Here is a 20,193-nt window from a genome sequence, read left to right on the forward strand (position 1 = left end):
CCGCAGAATGAACTTTTTTCTTAATGAATTGATCTTGAGAAAGTTTCCGCGAAACGTCGGGGTCATTGGCGTCACGGGCCCCCGGTACGTTCCCAACTATGACGTCATACAGTGGCGACGGCATACACTTGACGATGGCCATGCCGGAAAAGTATGGAGATCTGATACGTATCTCCGCCTCAGGGGTTACGATGGTGCTGCCATCAGCCAACCACAACGTCGCGGTAGTGCCAGTTAGTGCTTCATCAGGTACTAATGACCGGCGTACTACCAACGTGTTGCTTCCGGTGTCCCTTAGGACTCGAACAATTTGTCCATTCACTTCCCCTGGTAACACTGGCATGGGACGTTTCTTACATTGCGCTTGCGCCTTCACCGTGCCCATAACATTGTCGTCTCGGTCCGAGTCGTCGCCATCAATCATGGATTGTTGTGGACCGGTCTCTTCTTTGGGTAGCATTAAACAAGATGTAGTTGATTTCGAAGTGCCAGTCATTTTCTGACAGCCCTTCACATCATGCCCCCACTTACGGCAGTTTGTACAAAATACTTGTTTAGGTTTACTTCGACAGTCAGAAGCCTTGTGCCCCTTACGGCCACAAACAAAACATTGCATCTCTGCTCTTGGGCTTGAAATCAATTTAGCCTTCCCAGTTGTGTCCTCACTCTTATTCTGAACTATTAATAAGTTCTTCAATCTCTTTGCCTCTATATATATATCAGCTGCCTCTGCCATGGCTTCCAGAGTCTTGCAGTTCTTCTCCCGTAAGAAGAGCGCCAGTTGACTACTGCAGTTCGCCATGAATTGTTCGGCTACAATCAAGTCACGGACTGAATCGAAATTCCTCTCTGTCTGAGACATTTCTATCCACCTGTCAAAGAAACTTTGGAGTCTCGTGGCATACTGTTTTCCAGTTTCGCCGTCTTCAGGCTTGCTTTTCCGGAATTTCTCACGGTAGCCATCAGCCGTGAAGCGAAAACGCTGGAGCAGTGCCAATTTGACTTCGTCGTATGACAGGGAATCGTTCGGTGACAACCGTCCAAATACCTTCAGAGCCTCTCCGCCAAGGCACAAACTAAGAGCCGTGGCCCACTTTTCCCGTGGCCAATCTTGACCTGTCGCCACTCTCTCAAACCTTTTCAGGTAGGCGTCAAGGTCGTCTCTGTCCTCGTTGAAAACGGGTATAAAGTTATGCGGGTTCACTACCATAGGCGCGTTCCTTTGGTTGCCCGTGTCAGCCACCATAGGCTGACCGACACCGGCCTCAGCTACTCTCAGGCGCAGTTGCAGCGTCCTCTCTTCTACTTCCAAGTGTCGCTGGCTTGCTTCTCGGGTTTGGTTCTCCGTTTTTGCTACTTCAAGACGTAGCTGTAAATTGCGGCCTTCCAGCTCCAACTGTTCTTTCTTCGCGTCTCTCTCCGCGGCTCGTTCATCGCGCTCACGCGCTTCTCGTGCGTCAAACCAAGCCTGCAATTCTGCTCCCTCCAACCCCATGCGTTCTGCCAGCGCCATCAACTCTCGCGAGCCCATTTTACTTTTTTAGTTAGCCTTACTCAAATCTACTTTTTAGTGGCAAACACTCACGTCCTGTCGTAGCGGACGCCAATTTGTGACAGGTTCAGTAAATAAAGCCAGTCGAGCTAGCTGTGAAACGTTAATCTCTCACGAGAAAAGGAAGTGAGCGTTTGATTTGCACAAAAAAAATTATACTTTCACAAACACACAAAAAAACCACAAAAAGGAAAATACTAAGATCAGAAAAATGTTAACTAATTAGCACTGTCAGTTTCGTTAGCGAGCGGAAACCTCTAAGAGTCTAAACAGTCCTTTTCGTTAAAGTCCTCGTGTTTGAGTCCGGACGCGAGAGAAGACGGATACGGCTCACCAGCGGTTCACGCCCTTCAATAGTCCATTGGGGAAGCTGCCGTGGTGAGAGTGCATAAGCTCGGGCCCGTAGCCCGACGGCTTGCTCCCGCTCCCGGTAGACGTCATCTGCTGCGCTGTCTTCCGCTCGAACATCAGACCAAGGTCTTGCCAAGGATTCGCCAATAGCCGCTGCGGTTGAATGGTCACCAGGACCCCGTGGAAACAGTCGCCCGCTAGGTGGATGCCCTGACGCCCAGGAGGTACTCGCACCCGACGAGGTCGCACGCCGCACCCTAGCCTTCTTCTTCCAAGCACGAGCCCGAATCTCCTCTTCCTCGTTCTTCGATGCCCTGGCTCTGGATTTTTCTCCCATTCCCTTGAATTTTCTTCTTTTTCCAATCGCCAGTGTTCGCCGCACTGGCGCAATACGCCATCTTGCACACATTGTCAGTAGTTCATCTTACGCGCCAAATTTGAAAGTCACTTGACTCGCGCACTTCACTCACAACAGGTGGGTGGGTAGGTGGGTGGGTGGGTGGGTGGGTGGGTGGGTGGGTGGGTAGGTGGGTAGGTGGCTAAGTAGGTAAGTAGGTAGGTAGGAACGGATGAATGGACAGATGGACAGACAGACATTGCTATTTTATAAGAGTATGCTTAGGAATCCCTTCGAATTTTTTTCCTTGCAATTTCATTTCGGAATATTTGCAAAATGTTCTAGAAATATTCAATTTGATTTGCTAACACTTCAATATTCGAATTCACTTTGCACCCAACATTTGAAGTCATCCTTGCAGATGAGCTTGTGAGGGTGGCCGAGAGAGGGCGTTTCGTGACGACGTCATCATCATCGGGACTTGGCCGAGAGAGGGCGCTACGTGACGGCGTCATCATCATCATAATTGGGACTGGAGTGGGGGGGGGGGTTGCGTGTGTGGGGAAGGGGGAATTCGGCCTGGTTGGGAAGAGTGGCAAGACGTAGCGGTGTGTGGTGCGTGATTTAGGGTTAGCGCGTGACAAGCTCTGTGCTGCCAGCAGAGATGTCGTAACCCTAATCAAATAATCGTGCATTTCTGATTTATCAGAAATGTAACTGTCGAAAAGGGAATGTGTGGTGTCCATAGTACAGTACTGTGACATTGTTTGCAATTGTTGTGCTTGCGGAATTTCGATGAGAACTTATCCTTTTCTATTTCTCGTTTTTCCAGATATGAGTCTGCTGCGGAGGAGTATGCAGCCATCCTCAAAGACGACGCACAAACATCAAAGGAGATTCGGCCATTTTTGCTCAACCAGGCAAGTTTTGGCAACACTGTGCATTGTTAATATTGCCTTCTGGTTGAAAGGGTAATCACTATTTTCTTCGGTGTAACGGGAATGTGGTGAACTGTGCATTAGTAGCTGTTCTCAACCTATTCTTAAAACTTGAAAGTTTGAGCGGACAGTTGATGAGCCGAGAAGATTGCTTATTGCTCTCTTGTTTATGCTTTGTCATTGAGCAGCTTGATTGACAGTTGAAGATGGCTTAAGAGACGCAGTTTGTTTTGAGAAAGGTGACTAGGGTTTTTCAGTAATATAGACATAAACACCCAACGGCAAGAGTTTACAGCATGTTGGCTCTACAACAAATACAAATTTTTGCTCTGTTAGTGTGTGATGCTTCAAATCAAGCTGGTGACATGAATAGGGGGCACAGTACCATCTACGGACGGGAATGCTTATTTCAAGGTTATGTTCTTAGACAAAGCATGAATATATATTTGTAAAACATGCTGCAACTCGCAGACTTTTGCTGTTGGCTGTACTTTTGTCACTCTAGCAAAGGTAAGTGTGCCAGTTGGTATACAGGTGGGTGTCATCATCATCATCAGTATGACTACGCCCACTGCAGGGCAAAGGCCTCCCCCACGTTCGACCAGTTAAGCTGTGCTTGCTTGCTGCTGCCACGTTGTACCTGCTGACTTGTCAATTAGTCTGTTTACCTAACTTTTTGTCGCCCCCTGACGCATTTTTAATCTCTTGAAAACCAGTCGGTTACCCTTGATGACCAGTGGTTGTCCTGCTGTGCGCTACATGCCCCGCATATGTCCATTTCTCCTTCTCGATTTTAGCAAAGGTGTCCTTAACACCTGTCCCTGAGCCCCTGTGTTCTCTTTCCATTTCTTAGGGTACCACTTACCGTAATTACTCGAATCTAACGCGCACCTTTATTCCGGTTAAGCGAGTTCATAAATCGCACGCGCGTTAGAATCGAGTACGAACAAAAAAATTACGGTCAATCTATTGCCATCGCAAATCCAAAATGGCCGCCCCCTACGTGCGTCGGCATGGCGCGTCGGCTATTTCTGCCTATGTGTTTCCCATGTGCGGCACTTCATACGTGTGCTGAGGAGTTCGTCATCTAGTAGTGCATTAGCATCGACGGCGTGGAAGAGCCGACTCCAAAAACTCGAGTGCACCACGATGCCGCTTTTAAAAGAAAAGTCATCGCGTGTGCAGAAACGGACGGAAATCGGGCCGCATCGCGGTCGTTCCCGAAACGTGCATGCGGGACCGGCGGAAACAAAAGCAGAAGATTGTCGACAGCAAAGCTTCACGCAAAGGCTTCAGTGAACCACAGCAGGGTCGGTTTTCGCAAATTAAAGAGCTGCTCGGCGAGTATGCGCTTGAGCAGCGAGCGGCACAGCGCCCCGTGACGACAGAACTGCTCCAAGTGTGGGCTATGCAATTATTCTTAGAAAAAGGTCTAATGCGGAGCCAGTTTAAAGCGAGCAGGTGCTGGCTAATTAACTATATGAAGAGGAAAGGCTCTTCCCTCCGAAGGGGAACATGCATGTGCGAAAACTTTTGCGGAGAAGTACGATGAAAAGCTTTACAGTTTTCAGAGGTTCGTCCTAAACTTGCGGCGCAACAACGGCTACCTGCTTGGGCAAATCTGGAATGCGGATCAGACGCCTCTTTACTTCGACATGCCTGGCACCACAACCGTCGAGAAGAAGGGGGCGAAGCAAGTTCGCGGGCTGACACGGTAAAACTACAGTGACAGCAATGCTCTGTTACACGTCAGATGGGCACAAGCTTCGCCCGTACCTCATATTTAAATGGAAGACGCTCCCGAAAGGAGTCGTTTTTTCGAGTGGTGTGATCGTGCGGGCCAGCGAAAAAAAAATGGGTGCGCGTTGAAATCGATGTCTTGCGTTTTTTTTTTTTTTTCGCGGTGGAAATCGGGTGCGCGTTACAATCGAGGGTGCGGTAGAATCGAGTAAATACGGTATCATTTTCCTTCCATTGCTCAGTGCATTGTCCTCAATTAAGTTGAACGCTCTTAGTAAGCCTCCAGGTTTCTGCACCTGGCGTCGTGGCCTGTAAAAGAAACTCCACCCTCCACGTCTGGTCACACTAGAGGGACGTTCAGTTAGTTCATCATAATGTGGCATTATGTCGACAATGTTTATCACATCTTGGGTGCCATGTCACCGCCTGCAATCGCATTATGGTGGCTGTCTAGTTGTTGTCATGGCTTGGCTGCGTAACAACTGTCATATTGGGTGAGGACATCCGTTTATGATGGGGAGGTGGGTGGTTCCCCAGTGCACAGTAGAGATCAGCGTTTTGTGTGTGCATGTGTACTGCGGGTGTGAGTGGTTGTTGGAGCATGATGCCTGGACATTAGTACTGTGGGAGCTCTGATCTGACATCATGGCTGCGGTATCAGCTCTGTCAACACGACAACTATCTTTCGGATGACGGAGCTGATATCTCAGCCGTGATGTCCTAGCTCCTCTCTGTCTTTGCGAACGCGAGGCGCACTGTTCACTACAGTTAGTGCCTTGACTCGGGAGAGTTGGTTCGTGCTCAGAGGTTCATACGTGCACGCAGACGGTTCACGTCTGTGTCTGTCTGCACCTACGTCATGCTGCATTTCTCCGAGAAACCAGACTACTGTCTGCTGTACTTTTCTGATTCTGCTTCTGTAACTTTATTGTGTCCTTAGATCCTGGACTGTCACATGAAGTTGGCCGACTGGAACGAAGCGCTCAAGTGGGTCGAGGATTCTCGACACGCACCAGTCAACGGCTGCATCAACAAGCCCAGTGCCCGCATGTCCTCTATCGCCCAGCACATCAGGTAGCTTCCTGTCAGCCCTGCATGGAGATGCGCTGTATATGTGCTACACAAGAAAACCACTGATGCATTGCTCACTTTTATGTTATCACGCATATAACGTTCCTAGTGTATGGTCCCAGTGAGTAAAGAATCCACAAACACGTACCATATTTACTCGAACCTAACATGCTCCTTCGTTTTCCGATGAAACAAATCCAAAAACTTTCTGCGCATTAGTACTGAACAGATCTTTTTCTGCTTGCCATGCAATGGCAAACCAAGTTTTGCAAGTTCCCCAAATTCAGCGCAGTGCCCTACTCTTTTTTTACGTACGTATATAACCCTGTTGCACTGTCCGCCATTCTACAATAAACTAAGTTACCTCTGCTTCACACAATATGTAGACAGAGTGCTTACAATAGATATTTTTCTACCTTAGTCCCCATGACGCAATTTGTTTCAAGGTTAGCCGCAATGTTATGTCGATGTCCGTTACTGCTGTTACTAATAGCAGTAATTACTGCATCTTTTCTGTTGCATATTGCCATAATTTTCTTGGTGATTATTATCTAATTTCTCAACTTTCCATTCTCATTGGATAATTGCAATGGGGATTGACGGGAAATGTAAATATAAGCTCGCAGAGTCTCTTATGCATTTTGCCGAAGACGACTCAAAAGTCAGAGTCCTGTCCTTTTTTGGGGCGAAGATTGGGCCACTTTTGGGCTAGCGAAAATTTTATGTAAGCAGGTGGCGTCATGATGTTGCAAATTACGGCTGTGTGGCGGCACAATGTTGTCATCACTAAATAATTTTCTTCATCACTCGCATTGACACTGACGGTAAATTTTCACATTTGATGACGCATCTCCAGCTTTTGCCTTGAAGGGCCAGTGGACAGGCTTTGATTTTTGACAGCTCCTAAACAAACTCATTGAGAAGGCTGCAGCAATCACATTTTCGGAACACCTCAGTGCTGCACTCCGCGCAGACCTCTCTCCTACTCACGACCAGACATTTTCGCCCACGCAGTGACGTTATCTTGCCCATAGTCAACATTGCGTATTGCCAATACTGTGAACAGGTCCTTTGCACTATGAAATGCCGCCTTGGCCTAGTGGTGATGCAGTTTTGACTGTCTTGGCCCACACAGTCTAGATTTTGATTTTCTTGTACGACCCTCTATCATTTCGGTAGAGCTCCGAGATTACTGGAACATGCTGTATTGCCAGAACGAAAGCCTCGAAGATCAAAATGCGTCCCGCGACTTTACTGCGTGGCCAAAGTGAATGCTTCGTGGTATATTTATTTCTCTTTGCACCTCTCGCACCGCGCCTCCTCAGCACACCACCCTAACACGAGCAGCACATAGCAGAAGCATTGCTACGTGCATCATTAGTGTGCAGCCAATGCTATCATTGGCTGCACACTAATGATGTGAATCGCTGACATCATGTTACGTTGCCGAAGTGCGCACAGTGACTGCGAAGGGCTGTGGCTATGCTTCTTGTACCAAGGAGGATGGCACGGTCAATCAAGAAACCGTAAGCAGCTGTAATGGGTTGTGCTACACCCTGTAATTTTTCTTGTTAACACACTTTATCGTCAAATTCCTGTGGCACAGAGTTGACATCTCACAAATGTTCTGTTATCTCTCTGTGACAAATTTTTGACAAGGTAATCTCCTGGCTGTTTTTAATAAATGAAATAAATAAAATCATCTGCAGGTCGCTGCTGAGCAAAGACTCCGTCGAGAGCCCATCCTGCCCGCGAGACATGTGGGACGCAGAGCAGCAGCTGCTGTTGGCCCAACACCGCGCAACCATGCCTGCATGCTGTCGGGACATCAACGCATCCGAGGAGTCTGCCACTGCACTGCTGCAGCTGAGCACCATCCAGTGGCCACCCCAGGTGGACCCTGCCCTGCTGGCCCTGGTGCGCCGGGTGCCGCCGGTGATTGGTGAGCCTCTGTCACCCGCACAACACGACTGCAGCGCCATCAGCGAAGCCCTCACGTGGAGCCACGCCGAGCCTATCGAGGGGTGAGTTGTGACGCGTGTGCTAGCGTATCTGAACAATCAGAGTATTCAAGAGCCATTACCCTGTTGAGAAATTTTTTGGCAAGCAAGTCTTCGCATGTATATACTTGACCTACTATGTTCCTTTCTTTAGCAGTTTCTTTCTATGTGTTTCTATATCGGGTGGAAGTGATACTGCTCCAATTCGTTGTGGGCATGGGTGCAGGGTAAAGCCTGCCCAGTTGGCACCATGCCTGATAACTTGCATCACCCATATCTTTTTTTCATGTTTTCCGTTTTGCCAAGCATCTTCTTAGATAAGGTACACTGCTTTAGGTGTACTGTGAAAGGGAGGTTATCTTATTGAAAGAAAAACGAAAGTGGAGATACCCAATGTGCCATCATCCTTTTGCACTTTCGTCAAGACTTAGCGTACATTACCAAATCCATATTATAAGTTGCTCTCTTAGTGCATACTTTGTGTGGCGCGCAACTTCTCATGCAAGGAGAATGCTGAAGCGGAAGTAGCAATGCTTTGCCAGCTGCGTGCGAAATTGATTGACTTGCTGCAAGGCAAACGTGTGCAGATGCGAATCACCGATTACTTTAACGGATGTCCTGTGATTTGTGAATGCCGTAATTACTCGAATCTAGCGTGCACCTTTTTTTCCGGTGAAGCGAGTTCATAAATCCCATGCGTGTTATAATCGAGTACGAAAAAAAAAATGAATACGGTCATTCTATTCCCATCGGCATATTCCAAAATGGCCGCCCCCTACGTGCGTCGGCATGGCGCGTCGGCCATTTCTGCCTATGTGTTTCCCATGTGCAGCACTTCGTACGTGTGCTGAGGAGTTCGTCATCTTGGTGTGCATTAGCATCGACGGCATGGAAGGGTCGACTCCAAAAACTTGACAATTGCACCACGATGCCGCTTTTAAAAGAAAAGTCATCGCATGTGCCGAAACGGACGTAAATCGGGCTGCATCGCGGTCGTTTGGAGTTCCCGAAACGTGCGTGCGGGACTGGCGGAAACGAAAGCAGATTATTGTCGACAGCAAAGATTCACGCAAAGGCTTCAGTGGACCACAGCAGGGTCGGTTTCCGCAAATTAAAGAGCTGCTCGGCGAGTATGTGCTTGAGCAGCGAGCGGCACAGCGGCCCGTGACGACAGAACTGCTCCAAGTGCGGGCTATGCAATTAGTCTTAGAAAAAGGTCTAATGAGGAGCCAGTTTAAAGCAAGCAGGTGCTGGCTAACTAACTTTACGAAGAGGAAAGGCTTTTACCTCTAAAGGCGAACGGGCATATGCCAAAAGTTGCCGGAGGAGTACGAAGAAAAGCTTCAGTTTTCAGAGGTTCGTCCTAAACTTGCGGCACAACAATGGCTCCTTGCTTGGGCAAATCGGAAATGCCGATCAGACGCCTCTTTACTTCGACATGCCTGGCACCACAACCGTCGAGAAGAAGGGGGTGAAGCAAGTTCGCGTGCTGACATCGGGCCACGTAAAACTCGAGTGACGGCAATGCTCCGTTGCACGTCAGATAGGCACAAGCTTCCCCCGTACCTCATATTTAAACGGAAGACGCTCCCAAAAAGAGTCTTTTTCCCGAGTGGTGTGATCGTGTGTGCCAACGAGAAAAATGGGTGCACGTTGCAATCGATGTCTTACTTTTTTTTTTTTTTTTTTTTTTTTTTTTTTTTTTCCCCCCGCCGTGGACTGAGCTGCACAACGTGGGAGCGGCCCGCGATTCTACCCCTATAAAACGGGGGTGGAATCCTTCAGGACCCCAATAAAAGTTTTTCATCCATCCATTTTGCCGTGGAAACCGGGTGTGCGTTACAATCAAGGGGCGCAGTAGAATCGAGTAAATACGGTAAATGTAAGTCTTCTGAAACTTCCCCCTCGTGTGTTAGCTCAATGCACATGCATCACTGCTTGGAAAGCCCTCTGTTTATTTAGCTTTTATTAATTTGAACTTCTTTTAATTCGAACAAATTTTCGGGCCCCTTTGAGTTCGAATTATCGAGATTTGACTGTATAACATGACCCAGCATAGATCAGACGAATGTGCAAATAGACAACCCCGCCAAAATATTGCTGCCATCTTGAATTTTGGTGCCGTTCTGAGATAGCGCTTCCCTTCCCCACCTTACTGGAAATGTCGACTTCGATGAGGGGAGAGGGGGGTGCTTGATTGGAATTTTACAATAGTGTTAGAAATGTACATTTGTAGGCAATTTTCAAATATAACAAGCCTTATTTCGTGTAAGATGCAACTTTGTTAATATGAGGTTTGAGTGCACTTCGACTGTTCATTTCCCGGGCATAAATTTGCCCATAAAGGAGTTTCGCTTTTAATTAACAGCCCTACTACTGCCTCCTTTATCATCACAACCTTGTGACAACATTCTTTCCTTTGTGTGTCTCATTTTATTTGGGGCCCGTCCCAGGTTCCTGTTGGCTGGGGCTCGTCTGGCTCGCAAGCAGCACAACTTGCGACTGGCTGAACGCTGGCTTCTGCGGGAGGCCGGCAGTGATGAGGAGGGTTCGTCCCTGATCACGCTGGCCGACGACGGCGCCCCCTTGGCCATCCTGAGGGAGGCTGCGAAGTTGCTGCACGCTCGGGGAGAGTTGGTCGAGGGTGCAAGGATAATGGCCCGTGTGGCCTGGGCGCACGCCACCAGTTTCGAAGACTCTGAACTGGTTGCCAGGTAATGTTCAGAATCTGATTTTCTCATTGTTTGTGAAGTTGGCTGGTACTTCCCTGTTTAAAGGGATACTGAATGCAATTTTTGCTGCCAAGATTTTCAACCAAATTGCAAAATTGGGTCACCAAATAGATAGAGACGGCCTTTATTCCAGGCATAAACTGCATGAAAATAATGAATTTAATAGATATTGCACGAACTGGCGCCTCTAGCGGCCGCTCCGTAAATGAGAGGAGGCAATGTCACATGCGCCCAATAAACGGGCAACTCAACAATAGTAGCCGTCACCCGCGTCTCTCAAGCCACTTATCTCCACCATCGGTTTCAGCAGTGAACAATGCTCCCGGCTGGGGAAAAGCATCAGCGGTTTTGTGGAAGACAAAAAGCGGGATGATAGGAGAGATGGAGAAAAGGAATAGGAAAGCAGGAACACGTGCTTTCTCGGAAATAGTGACGCCACAGCTTGTGCTCACGTGCAGGCACCACATGCTCACACTTCACCAAAAATACAGCCAACTGTTAAAAAATACGGGAAGTTAACTGTTTATAGGAACAGTCACATCTTTTATATAGAATTATGAAGTTTCGTCAGTTCTCTTCAATTTTTGTTCATTATCCCTTAGGTAGGAGAGTGATTGCTGGGAATGGGGCAGTTAAGGATCAAAGGCTGAATTCTTTGAGAGAGTACTACGAATAATTAATGGCTGCACATTTTATTGGCATACCCAGGCGACACTTGAAGGTGCTCTAACCAAGTTTAAATTTTGTGAACTGAACATCTTGGATGCTCTAGAAGCGTAACAAGCAGGTATGTCAGTCATGTTGCACCTTTATCATAAATTGGCCCACTTATTTGAGTCCTAATGCTTAGTTGCTTCTTTACAATAATTTTTCGGAGAATTCAGATGGCTCTGAAGCAATCACCCCAAATGTGTCAATAAAGGTTTACGAAGTGTTAGCACAGTTTAAACACAGTTATATCACTTGCTTTGCGCATGGTCAGAGAAGGGCACTAACTGCGAGGCGTTTGGTGCTCAAAAACTGTTTCAACCCATTGGGTAGTCACAAAGTAGGTACAGTCGATAATTCGAATTTGAAGGGGCCCAAAAATTTGTTCTAATTACAAGAAGTTCGAATTAATGAAAGCTAAGTAAACGGGGGGCTCCCCATGCAGTGGCGCATGTGCATTGAGCTAACACACGAGAGGGAAGTTTCAGAAGACTTACCGTATTTACTCGCATGATCCTCGCAGTTTTTTGGGTGGAAAACTGATGCAAAGTTTGGGGGTGCGAGAATTATGCAGGGAAAACTTTCCACGAAAACGTACAGAGCAAAAAAGAAAACGAAGTGGCCGTAAGGTCAGATTCTCACGCCAGAGCAATAAAAGCACAGGTTCAACACGAGGCAACATTTATTTGAGACACAAAAGGCGCATTCAAATAGTCGAGAACTAGAATACCGTACGCAAAGCTTGTGGGCATTGCGGGCGTAGCGGTAGCGTTCGTGACTCAACAGGAGTCATCAGAGTCGTCTTTAGCTCTAACTCCGCTGACAGCGGGACTGCGGGGGCAGGAACGACGCGGTATCGCGCTCTTGGCGACGTGCTGCTTCTTCACAATAAACGAAGCACATCACTCGCTAGCTCCTCTGAACCACGTACGGGCACTTTATGCATTGGCAGTGGACCACACAGTCAAGCTCCTCACCCCCCCCCCCCCGCCCCCCCTTCATTCACTGCCAAGGATTGCCCGAAACAGCAGCTAGCAGTTTCACGCGTCGTCACTCGAAAATATGATGCCGAGCACAGTGCGCGACGATTTTTTTTTGTCGTCCTAATTACACATGTCCCGCATTGTCACCGAACGCCGCCGGCAAGTTCATTACGCGCCGGCTGCACTGTCCACGTGGCCGCGCACGCCACGGTCATACGGAGTGCTGTCAATAAGCTTTTGTGATGCGATTTAGACATGTGTGATGCAATTTAGACATGTGTAATGCGATTTAGACGTGCTTGGTATCACCACGAACGTCTATGAATGTTCTGAGGCAATGAAAGCATCATAGATTCGCGTTTCCGCGACCGGATGTATGATATGATGCGTTTCACCGCTAGAGTGGCAAAAGAGCATGTATGAATCAGGGGCACGAATTTTTATATGCCCATTTCGCGTCATTAAATATACTGCTATAAATTCCTGTGCCCCCAGTTTTCTGCCCATAACTTCGTTATTTGGAAAAAAGGCATAGGCCGTCATGGTGTGATCCATTTTTCAGATGCAATAAACCTCTATCCAAATAGAAATATGTGTAATCATTTCAGTACATGGTCTTATTCATTTACAATCTTTTGTCATGCCTATCACACTACTCCATACAAAGAACTTAGTTTGAAATTTATACTTGTTCTTTGTAAAACACGAAAAGGAGGTTTTGGGGGGAAAAAAGGGCAACCAAGGCACACTGGTCAGAGACCAGATACCTGAGAAGTCAAGTATCACAAGACAAACCTAAGATCACAATCCCTAGGTGTTTTCAAGACGTAAAAAGAAGTTGAAACTTTAAATGCAGTTTTCTCAATACTGTTTTTCTGGCATTGTGCTCAGCTCGTGGAGCAGATATCTGGGCAACCACTGTACAGATTTTGATTCCCTTTATTTTGTAATGCTCCTTGAACTGTGCTTCAGGGGGCTGCGATCTTAGTTTTTTATTTTACTCCTTAAAGAATTTTTTATAGGATTTCTTGTTTGTAGTGCAAGTGTGCTCACTGCAGTGTCACTGGAGAAAACATTAACTACAAGTTTTAGTGTTGCAAAAAAATTATTTTGAGAACACAGCCCCCTTCAACATACATTTGGCTGTGCATACAGTAATTACCAACTATTTTTGTCATTTTACAGTGAAATCCCGTTATAACGAACCTCAGATTAACGATTTTTTCAGATTAAGGAATATTTCGGAAATCCCCTTCCAAATGTCCATTGGTTCAATGTAAAAATATTTCACTACTACGAATTTCTTTCAGAATAACGAATGTTTCAGAATAACGTATCAAATTTTATCACCCTGGTACCTTAAGAGCACTTCAAAATAACGAATTTCTAGCGTAAAAATTACGTGCGGCGGTCTAAATGCCCAGCGCCATATGTGGCACTATCATCATCATCAGAGCTCCTGCTCATTTCTCCATGCGTTGCCTTATGCTAAATGCGCACTAGCCTGGCTAGCCCTATCGCCATCGCCAGTACCTTGTTTTCGGTGGTTTTTTTTTTTTTTTTTTTTTTTTGCATGCTCGTTGAGCCAGGTTGAGCCTAACCTCGCCGCCTTTGTTTTGTTACGTCGACCGGCAACGTCGCACGATTGTCGTACGGCTTTCTCGTTTTAAAGGTTAGAGTGATTCGTTTCTGCGTTCGCGATGAGCTCCGGAAGCAGCGCGAAAAAGAAACGGAGGCAGTTTTCTTTGAAAGAAAAAGTGGATATTCTTTCTCAAGTGGACGCCGGTAAAAAACAAATCCACATTGCGAACGAGATGGGGGTTGCACCATCAACTGTCGCAACCATCCTGAAGGACCGACAAAAGATCCTCGAGCTGCACCGAGGGTCCCAACTCGCACCGTCAAGAAAACGGCTCCGACTTGGGAATTTCCAAGAAGTGGATGCTGCAGTACTGACTTGGTTCAAGGACGCGCGTTCTCAAAATGTGCCGGTGTCGGGACGCATGCTGCTGTGGGACTCGGCAATTCGCTGATGCTTTGGACATCACAGGCTTCGAAGCAAGCGCGGGGTGGCTTCATCGTTTCCGTGAAAGGAGTGAAATCACCTGGCAAGTGGTGTCTGGTGAAGAGAAGGCGGCAGACGCAGCAAGCGCTGCTGCATGGAGGGACGAGAAGTTCCGCGAAATCGTCGCTTCATACTCCGAAGATGATATATTCAATGCGGACGAAATGGCGTTCTTCTATCAAATGCTTCCTGATAAAACCATGCATTTTAAAGGGAACAGCTGCAAAGGCAGCAAGCAGTCCAAAGTCCGGATTACGGTATTGTTATGCTGCAATTCCACAGGCACCAAGAAGCTGAAGCCCTTGGTGATCGGCAAATACAAGAAGCCTCGCTGCATGAGGAACGTTGTTTCATTGCCGTGCGATTATCGGGCTAATTCACGCGCGTGGATGACACGAGAGTTATTCTCTGAGTGGCTACTAAAGGTGGACGATGAGATGAGGAGCGCAGGTAGGAAAATCCTGATTATCGCCGACAACTGCTCGGCGCATCTTGTTAATGTCAGGCTGACAAATGTACAGCTGGAATTCTTGCCTCCGAACTGTACGTCCTTGCTCCAGCCACTGGACCAAGGCATCATAAAAAGTGTCAAGGCCCATTACCGGACACGCCTGGTTCAGCGATTGCTGATAAATCTTCGGATGAAGCTGCCTACCTCCATCAATGTGCGACAGGCCACAGAAATGGTTACCGGGGCCTGGTGGAGCGTTACATCAACCACCATCCAGAACTGCTGGAGGAAGGCAGGCTTGGTAGTAATGCCATCTGAATCTGAACAAGGCAGCGAAGAAAGCGACGCGAGTGGCATGTGGCAAGAAGTCGTCGAAAGACTCGCGATGGATGCCTCGGTGACGTTCGAGGACTATGTGCAGTGCGACGACGAAGCATGCACGTCAGCCGAACTGACGACCGATGACATCGTCAGTGCTGTTCGTGGTGATAACAGCGACGAGGACGCCAATGGTGAAGACGACGCTGAGACCGCGCCCGTTAGCCAACCAGAAGAATCGCTTTCCAACGCCGACATCATGGAATGCGTGCGAAAGATGCGCACTTACCTTGGCAGGTGCAGCAATGCCACCGAAGCAGAGCATAAGAATGTGGACAACTTCGAAGCGTTCGTCTTGCGGCAGTTGAGCGGCACCCGCCAGGCCAAGATCACCGACTTTTTCAAATAAACGTGCGCTCATTCCGGAATACTTCGCGTTTTGTTTCTTTTCACGCTCGTCATAAAATCAAGCGTTTGCGGTTGTGTACACAGCAAAGGTAGGCGACTCCTTTTGTTGCATTTACGATTTTTAATGCGAATTTTCGATGTTTTCACTATAACGATATTTCAAAATAACGGAACTATTTTCCGCGGTCCCTTCAAATTCGTTGTATCGAGATTTCACTGTATAAGTCCTCCAGCCCCTCCACGAGGTTCAATTCAAAAATAATTTGTCTCTCATTAAGTATTTGTGCTATCGCTTCGAAATTTTTATGGATGCACGGTGAGGCCATTCTTAGTGTCTGTGCCAATTTTCATCATCATCCAACCAGAAATAAGAAAGTCCATTGTCAAAGGCATGTCCCCCCTTTACAGAATCGTCCGCAGTGACCTTCTAAAGAAATAAAGTTTACCATCAATCCCAGTCTTGGGCACACGGAAGGCCCAACATGTCTTGGTGGCTTTCACCTGCCGTCACCAGTAGCGAACAGAAAACTCGTCTACTTCGAAGGGCCTACCGGCGGTCCTGTTGTCGTTGTTTAGTGCATGATCAATCACTTTCAACTTGAAAGCAGCCGTGTAGCTTCCGTACTGCACCATAACGTAACAAGGTTACAGACACAACATACAAATCGTGCCGCAACGCGCACTTGCCACTTTGGCTTAGCTTGGATCGGATTAGATTGAATTTTGGTGCAATATAATAGTATGCACTATGCTAAGTAGATGGCGCCAGGCGGCGCACGCTATCACCAGTGGCTGGAACAAGCAGATGATATTATTGCCGTAAATTTTGGGGGTGCGATAACTACTCAAGGAAAAAAAGAAATCGTATTATTTTTGGGAGTGCGAGAATTATGCGAGTGCAAGGATTACACGAGTAAACACTGTACATTTATTGACAAATCACAGGACATTTTTCATTACTTGAAGTAATTGGTTATGCGTGTCTGCACACGTTTGCCTTGCAACGTGTCAATCAATTCTGCACGCAGCTTGCAAAGTAAATCTACTTCGGCTTCAGCATTCTCCTAGCAAGAGAAGTTGCGCGCGGCAATGTCCAGCGCCGACACTCTAAAAACGACGACAACAACGACTGCATCTTCGCGCTACTACCCTCTGTGCCAAATCCGCAGCGGGGTCAGCACATGACGTGAAAGGAGGAGCGTCTCTATGCGGAGAGAAGCAGATTGGCATTTGAAAGAGAACAAACACTCCACAGAAACTTTTTTTTTTCTTGCTCTCTTTGCGTGCCTTGTTGAAAGGAGGAGGGTTACGTGGCAGGGACGGGAAAGGGCGAAGCATGGCACCGGCGCGTAGCAGATTGGCATTTGAGAGAGGGAAAACATTCCACCGCAGCCTTTTTTTCGCGCGCAGGGTTGAGGTGTCGGAGTTGCCGCCACGGGATTGGGCGGGGTGCTGAGAGCATTTTTGGAGCGCAGTGTGTTCGAACTAACTGTTGCAAGTGCTTGCGCGTTCGAATTACCGGGCGTTTTCGCCCACTGGAATACACATAGCTTTGACGGGACCTCATCGTGAGTTCTAATTAACTGGAAGTTCGTATGAAGTCTGTTCGAATTAATGAGACTCGACTGTATTATTGTGCCTTGTCCAGCTGGAATTTTGGTTTTCATGTCCCCAATCGGACTTGGGGAGCTACCTCTAGGGTTCTTTGAATTTGCTTTTCTTTGTGAGATTTTATGCTTAGTTGCACCTCGGAAAAAGCCTTTTGAACATCCTGTACTTTTTTCTGCTAAAGCATGCTGGCTCTGCTATCGAACAGCTGCATTTGTTTTTTGGGGCGCCCCACTGTTGCTACCTCGTTTCACAATTCCGCACAGGCCTATGTATTTTATTTGATTAATGTGATCGGGATTTATTCACAAAACTTGTCATTAGTTACCACCACTTGTCAGCCGTGCTGCAGTGCTTGAAAACTTGGTGATTGTTTCAGACTGTTCTGTTAGCGTAGGTTGTGAGTAACTAAGTTTAAATGTAGAGCTGATAGAGCCACCGGTGCTAACACCGGTATATTTGGTGAGGCACCTATGATGGTTAATGCGTATCATAGATGAGCAGATTGATCGATGCCCGACGTTCGTGATAGCTGTTAAAACTGTATGTTAAGTGTTTGTTTAAGGCTTGTACTTTGAGTCTTTCTCTTACTGGACACAAGTTCACCCAATCACATTTCACCTTGACTGACGGCATCCTGCTCGCTTCACCATCATGACAATGTGATAATATTGTGGTTCTGTTTCGTAAAATGAGTAAAGGATTTGTTTGACAAGGCCCTGTAGACATACCTCTCAGCCTAACACATTTCGTTCTGTAGGTAGTGGGCACATCATGCTTTTATTTTGTTGCACGTAGGTCCCTGCTGACCTTGGCCAAGTGGCTGCAGGCGGAGCCGCCAACGGTCGAGCCGCTGCTCAGGGATGGACCGCGCAACGGCCACGTTGACGGCTTGGCGTCCGCCTTCTCGTACGGCTTCTCGCCGTCCGGCCATCAGCGCAAGTGCTCCGCGCCCCCTCCGCAGCTGCAGCCCCTGGACGGCCTGCTCAGCAGCTCGGAGTTGTCCATAGGGTCCTTGCTGAGGCACAGCCTGTCCCTGTGCCCGACCTTGCCCAAGGCGTGGGCCACCTATGCAGGCTGGTGCTACCGCTGGGGTCGCAAGGTCATCGATGCACCCAGGTTGGTCTCTCAATTCTGTCATGCTTCATGGGGCATTGTAGAAACTTGTACATACATTTCCGTTTCATACAACATTCTGGTGTTAGCATTTTTAAGAACATTATGAAGAGAAACTGCGCAACGGTTTTGTGATCTCTAATTGTGTGCTTTTTCAGGTTTATTATGTGCTTTTTTAGGTTTTTTTTCTGGCATTTCTTGAATAGCATACGAACAAGGTTAAACTGTGTTTGCTCATACCTACTTATGGTGAAGTCAGTTCAACGCAAAGGTAACCTTGTTACGTCCCAGGAATCATTATAAACGTGTATTTCTGAAACTGTTGTAATGATAACACTATGCGTAATTTATTTCATTGTAACCGGTCATTTGGTGCATACGTGCTTTAGGTTCAGCCATATTTAGGTTCAGCCATATTTGTTTTGTTAGTCAAAGCTAGTTGAGGATCAAATGCGCAGCAGGGGATTCTGGATAGGCAAAACTCACCGAATTGCTGGATATATTGAATGATGGTATTGTACAACATTAGGCACGATTGCTGCCTAATGGCACAGTTCGAACCTTGGGCAAATTGGGACCCATATCTCTGAGCTATGGCTACTACAGAGGCACCTCCGACAAAGGCACCACACCCCTTTGGCCCCGGCTTCATGTAGACGGCACCCCTGGGCTGCCCCACCCAGGGGAAATCGGCAGTCGCCTTTTTATATCTCTCTCTACCTATATTATCTTTGTCTCTCACTTTTTATCTGTCCTGTCATCTTCTCTTTTTCGTTTAGTTCCTAACTTCCTGGCAGTGAGGGTTAACCCTTTGTAGTTATCCAACCTTGGGTAGATATATTTGGTTATAGCGGCGATGCATGGTTGGAGTCTCCAAGTGTTTACTATTCAATAGCCTTGTTGGGTCCCCTTGTTGGGATCGGTGGTGGGTGTCCATCATCGCCACCGAATATTACATTTCCTGTATGGCACATTTTTTTCCCGCACTCCCTGATCGCCACTCGAAAAGGTGGCGCACAGAAGAAAGCATAACACTCCTGAAACCAAAGCAGTTGTTCCCAAAGTACCATGTCGCATGCACAGCCAAGAAGAAAACAAAACAGTCTGATCAATCTTACCTTTCTTCGTTTCGAAAACGCTCACAGAAGCCATTGGCCCAGGCTGCTTTGTAAATAAGTTGGGAAGCGGCGACTTCCTCTTGGAAGTACACAAGCTACAATATAACCTATCTAAACTTGTATAACCTATCTAAACTTGTAGCATTCCGAGACTTCCCAGTCTGAAGTCTCAGTAGGCCCACACAGGTCTATGAATACAGTGCGCCGTGTGGTGTCTGATGATGACCTCCTCCACCTATCTGAAAGTGAATTATTAGAAGGCTGGCTAGGCCAGAATGTAGTGAAGGTTCAAAGAATAGTCATACGACAAGACAAGAAACTCCAACAAAACACATAATTATCACATTTGGTATCAGCGATGGACCCGATTCAATTGAAACCGGCTACTGCAGGCTTTGAGTCGGGCCCTACATACCAAATCTTTGCAGGTGTTTCAAATGTCAGCGCTTTCGACACTGATCGCGAAGCTTGAGAGGGCGTGCAACTTGCGCAAATTGTAGCTCCGACGAACACTTATCGGAAGAATGTACTGGAGCAGCCCACTGTGTGAACTGCGAAGGAGACCATCCCGCCTACTCGCAATTGTGCCCATCCTGGAAAAAAGAAAAACAAATCCTCGAGCTTAAAGTTAAATTCAGTCTATCCCTTCAAAAAGCACGCAAACGGTTTGCACTTCATCAGTCCATTCCCTCCTTTG

At 47.3% G+C, this 20,193-nt stretch overlaps 1 protein-coding gene across 4 annotated transcripts in view; it reads left to right on the forward strand.

Moving 5' to 3' along the window:
* nonC (serine/threonine-protein kinase Smg1) overlaps positions 1-20,193 on the forward strand; it is a 195,597-nt gene that overhangs the window by 72,056 nt on the left and 103,348 nt on the right. For all 4 annotated transcript variants that reach the window (XM_075869329.1, XM_075869330.1, XM_037430511.2 and 1 more), the window contains 5 exons: positions 3,073-3,160; positions 5,859-5,992; positions 7,699-8,013; positions 10,443-10,703; positions 18,061-18,381. In XM_075869329.1, coding sequence (XP_075725444.1) covers positions 3,073-3,160; positions 5,859-5,992; positions 7,699-8,013; positions 10,443-10,703; positions 18,061-18,381 — 1,119 coding nt within the window. The remainder of the gene's footprint in view (positions 1-3,072; positions 3,161-5,858; positions 5,993-7,698; positions 8,014-10,442; positions 10,704-18,060; positions 18,382-20,193) is intronic.

Source organism: Rhipicephalus microplus, chromosome 7, assembly GCF_043290135.1.
Source record: "Rhipicephalus microplus isolate Deutch F79 chromosome 7, USDA_Rmic, whole genome shotgun sequence".
NCBI lineage: Eukaryota > Metazoa > Arthropoda > Arachnida > Ixodida > Ixodidae > Rhipicephalus > Rhipicephalus microplus.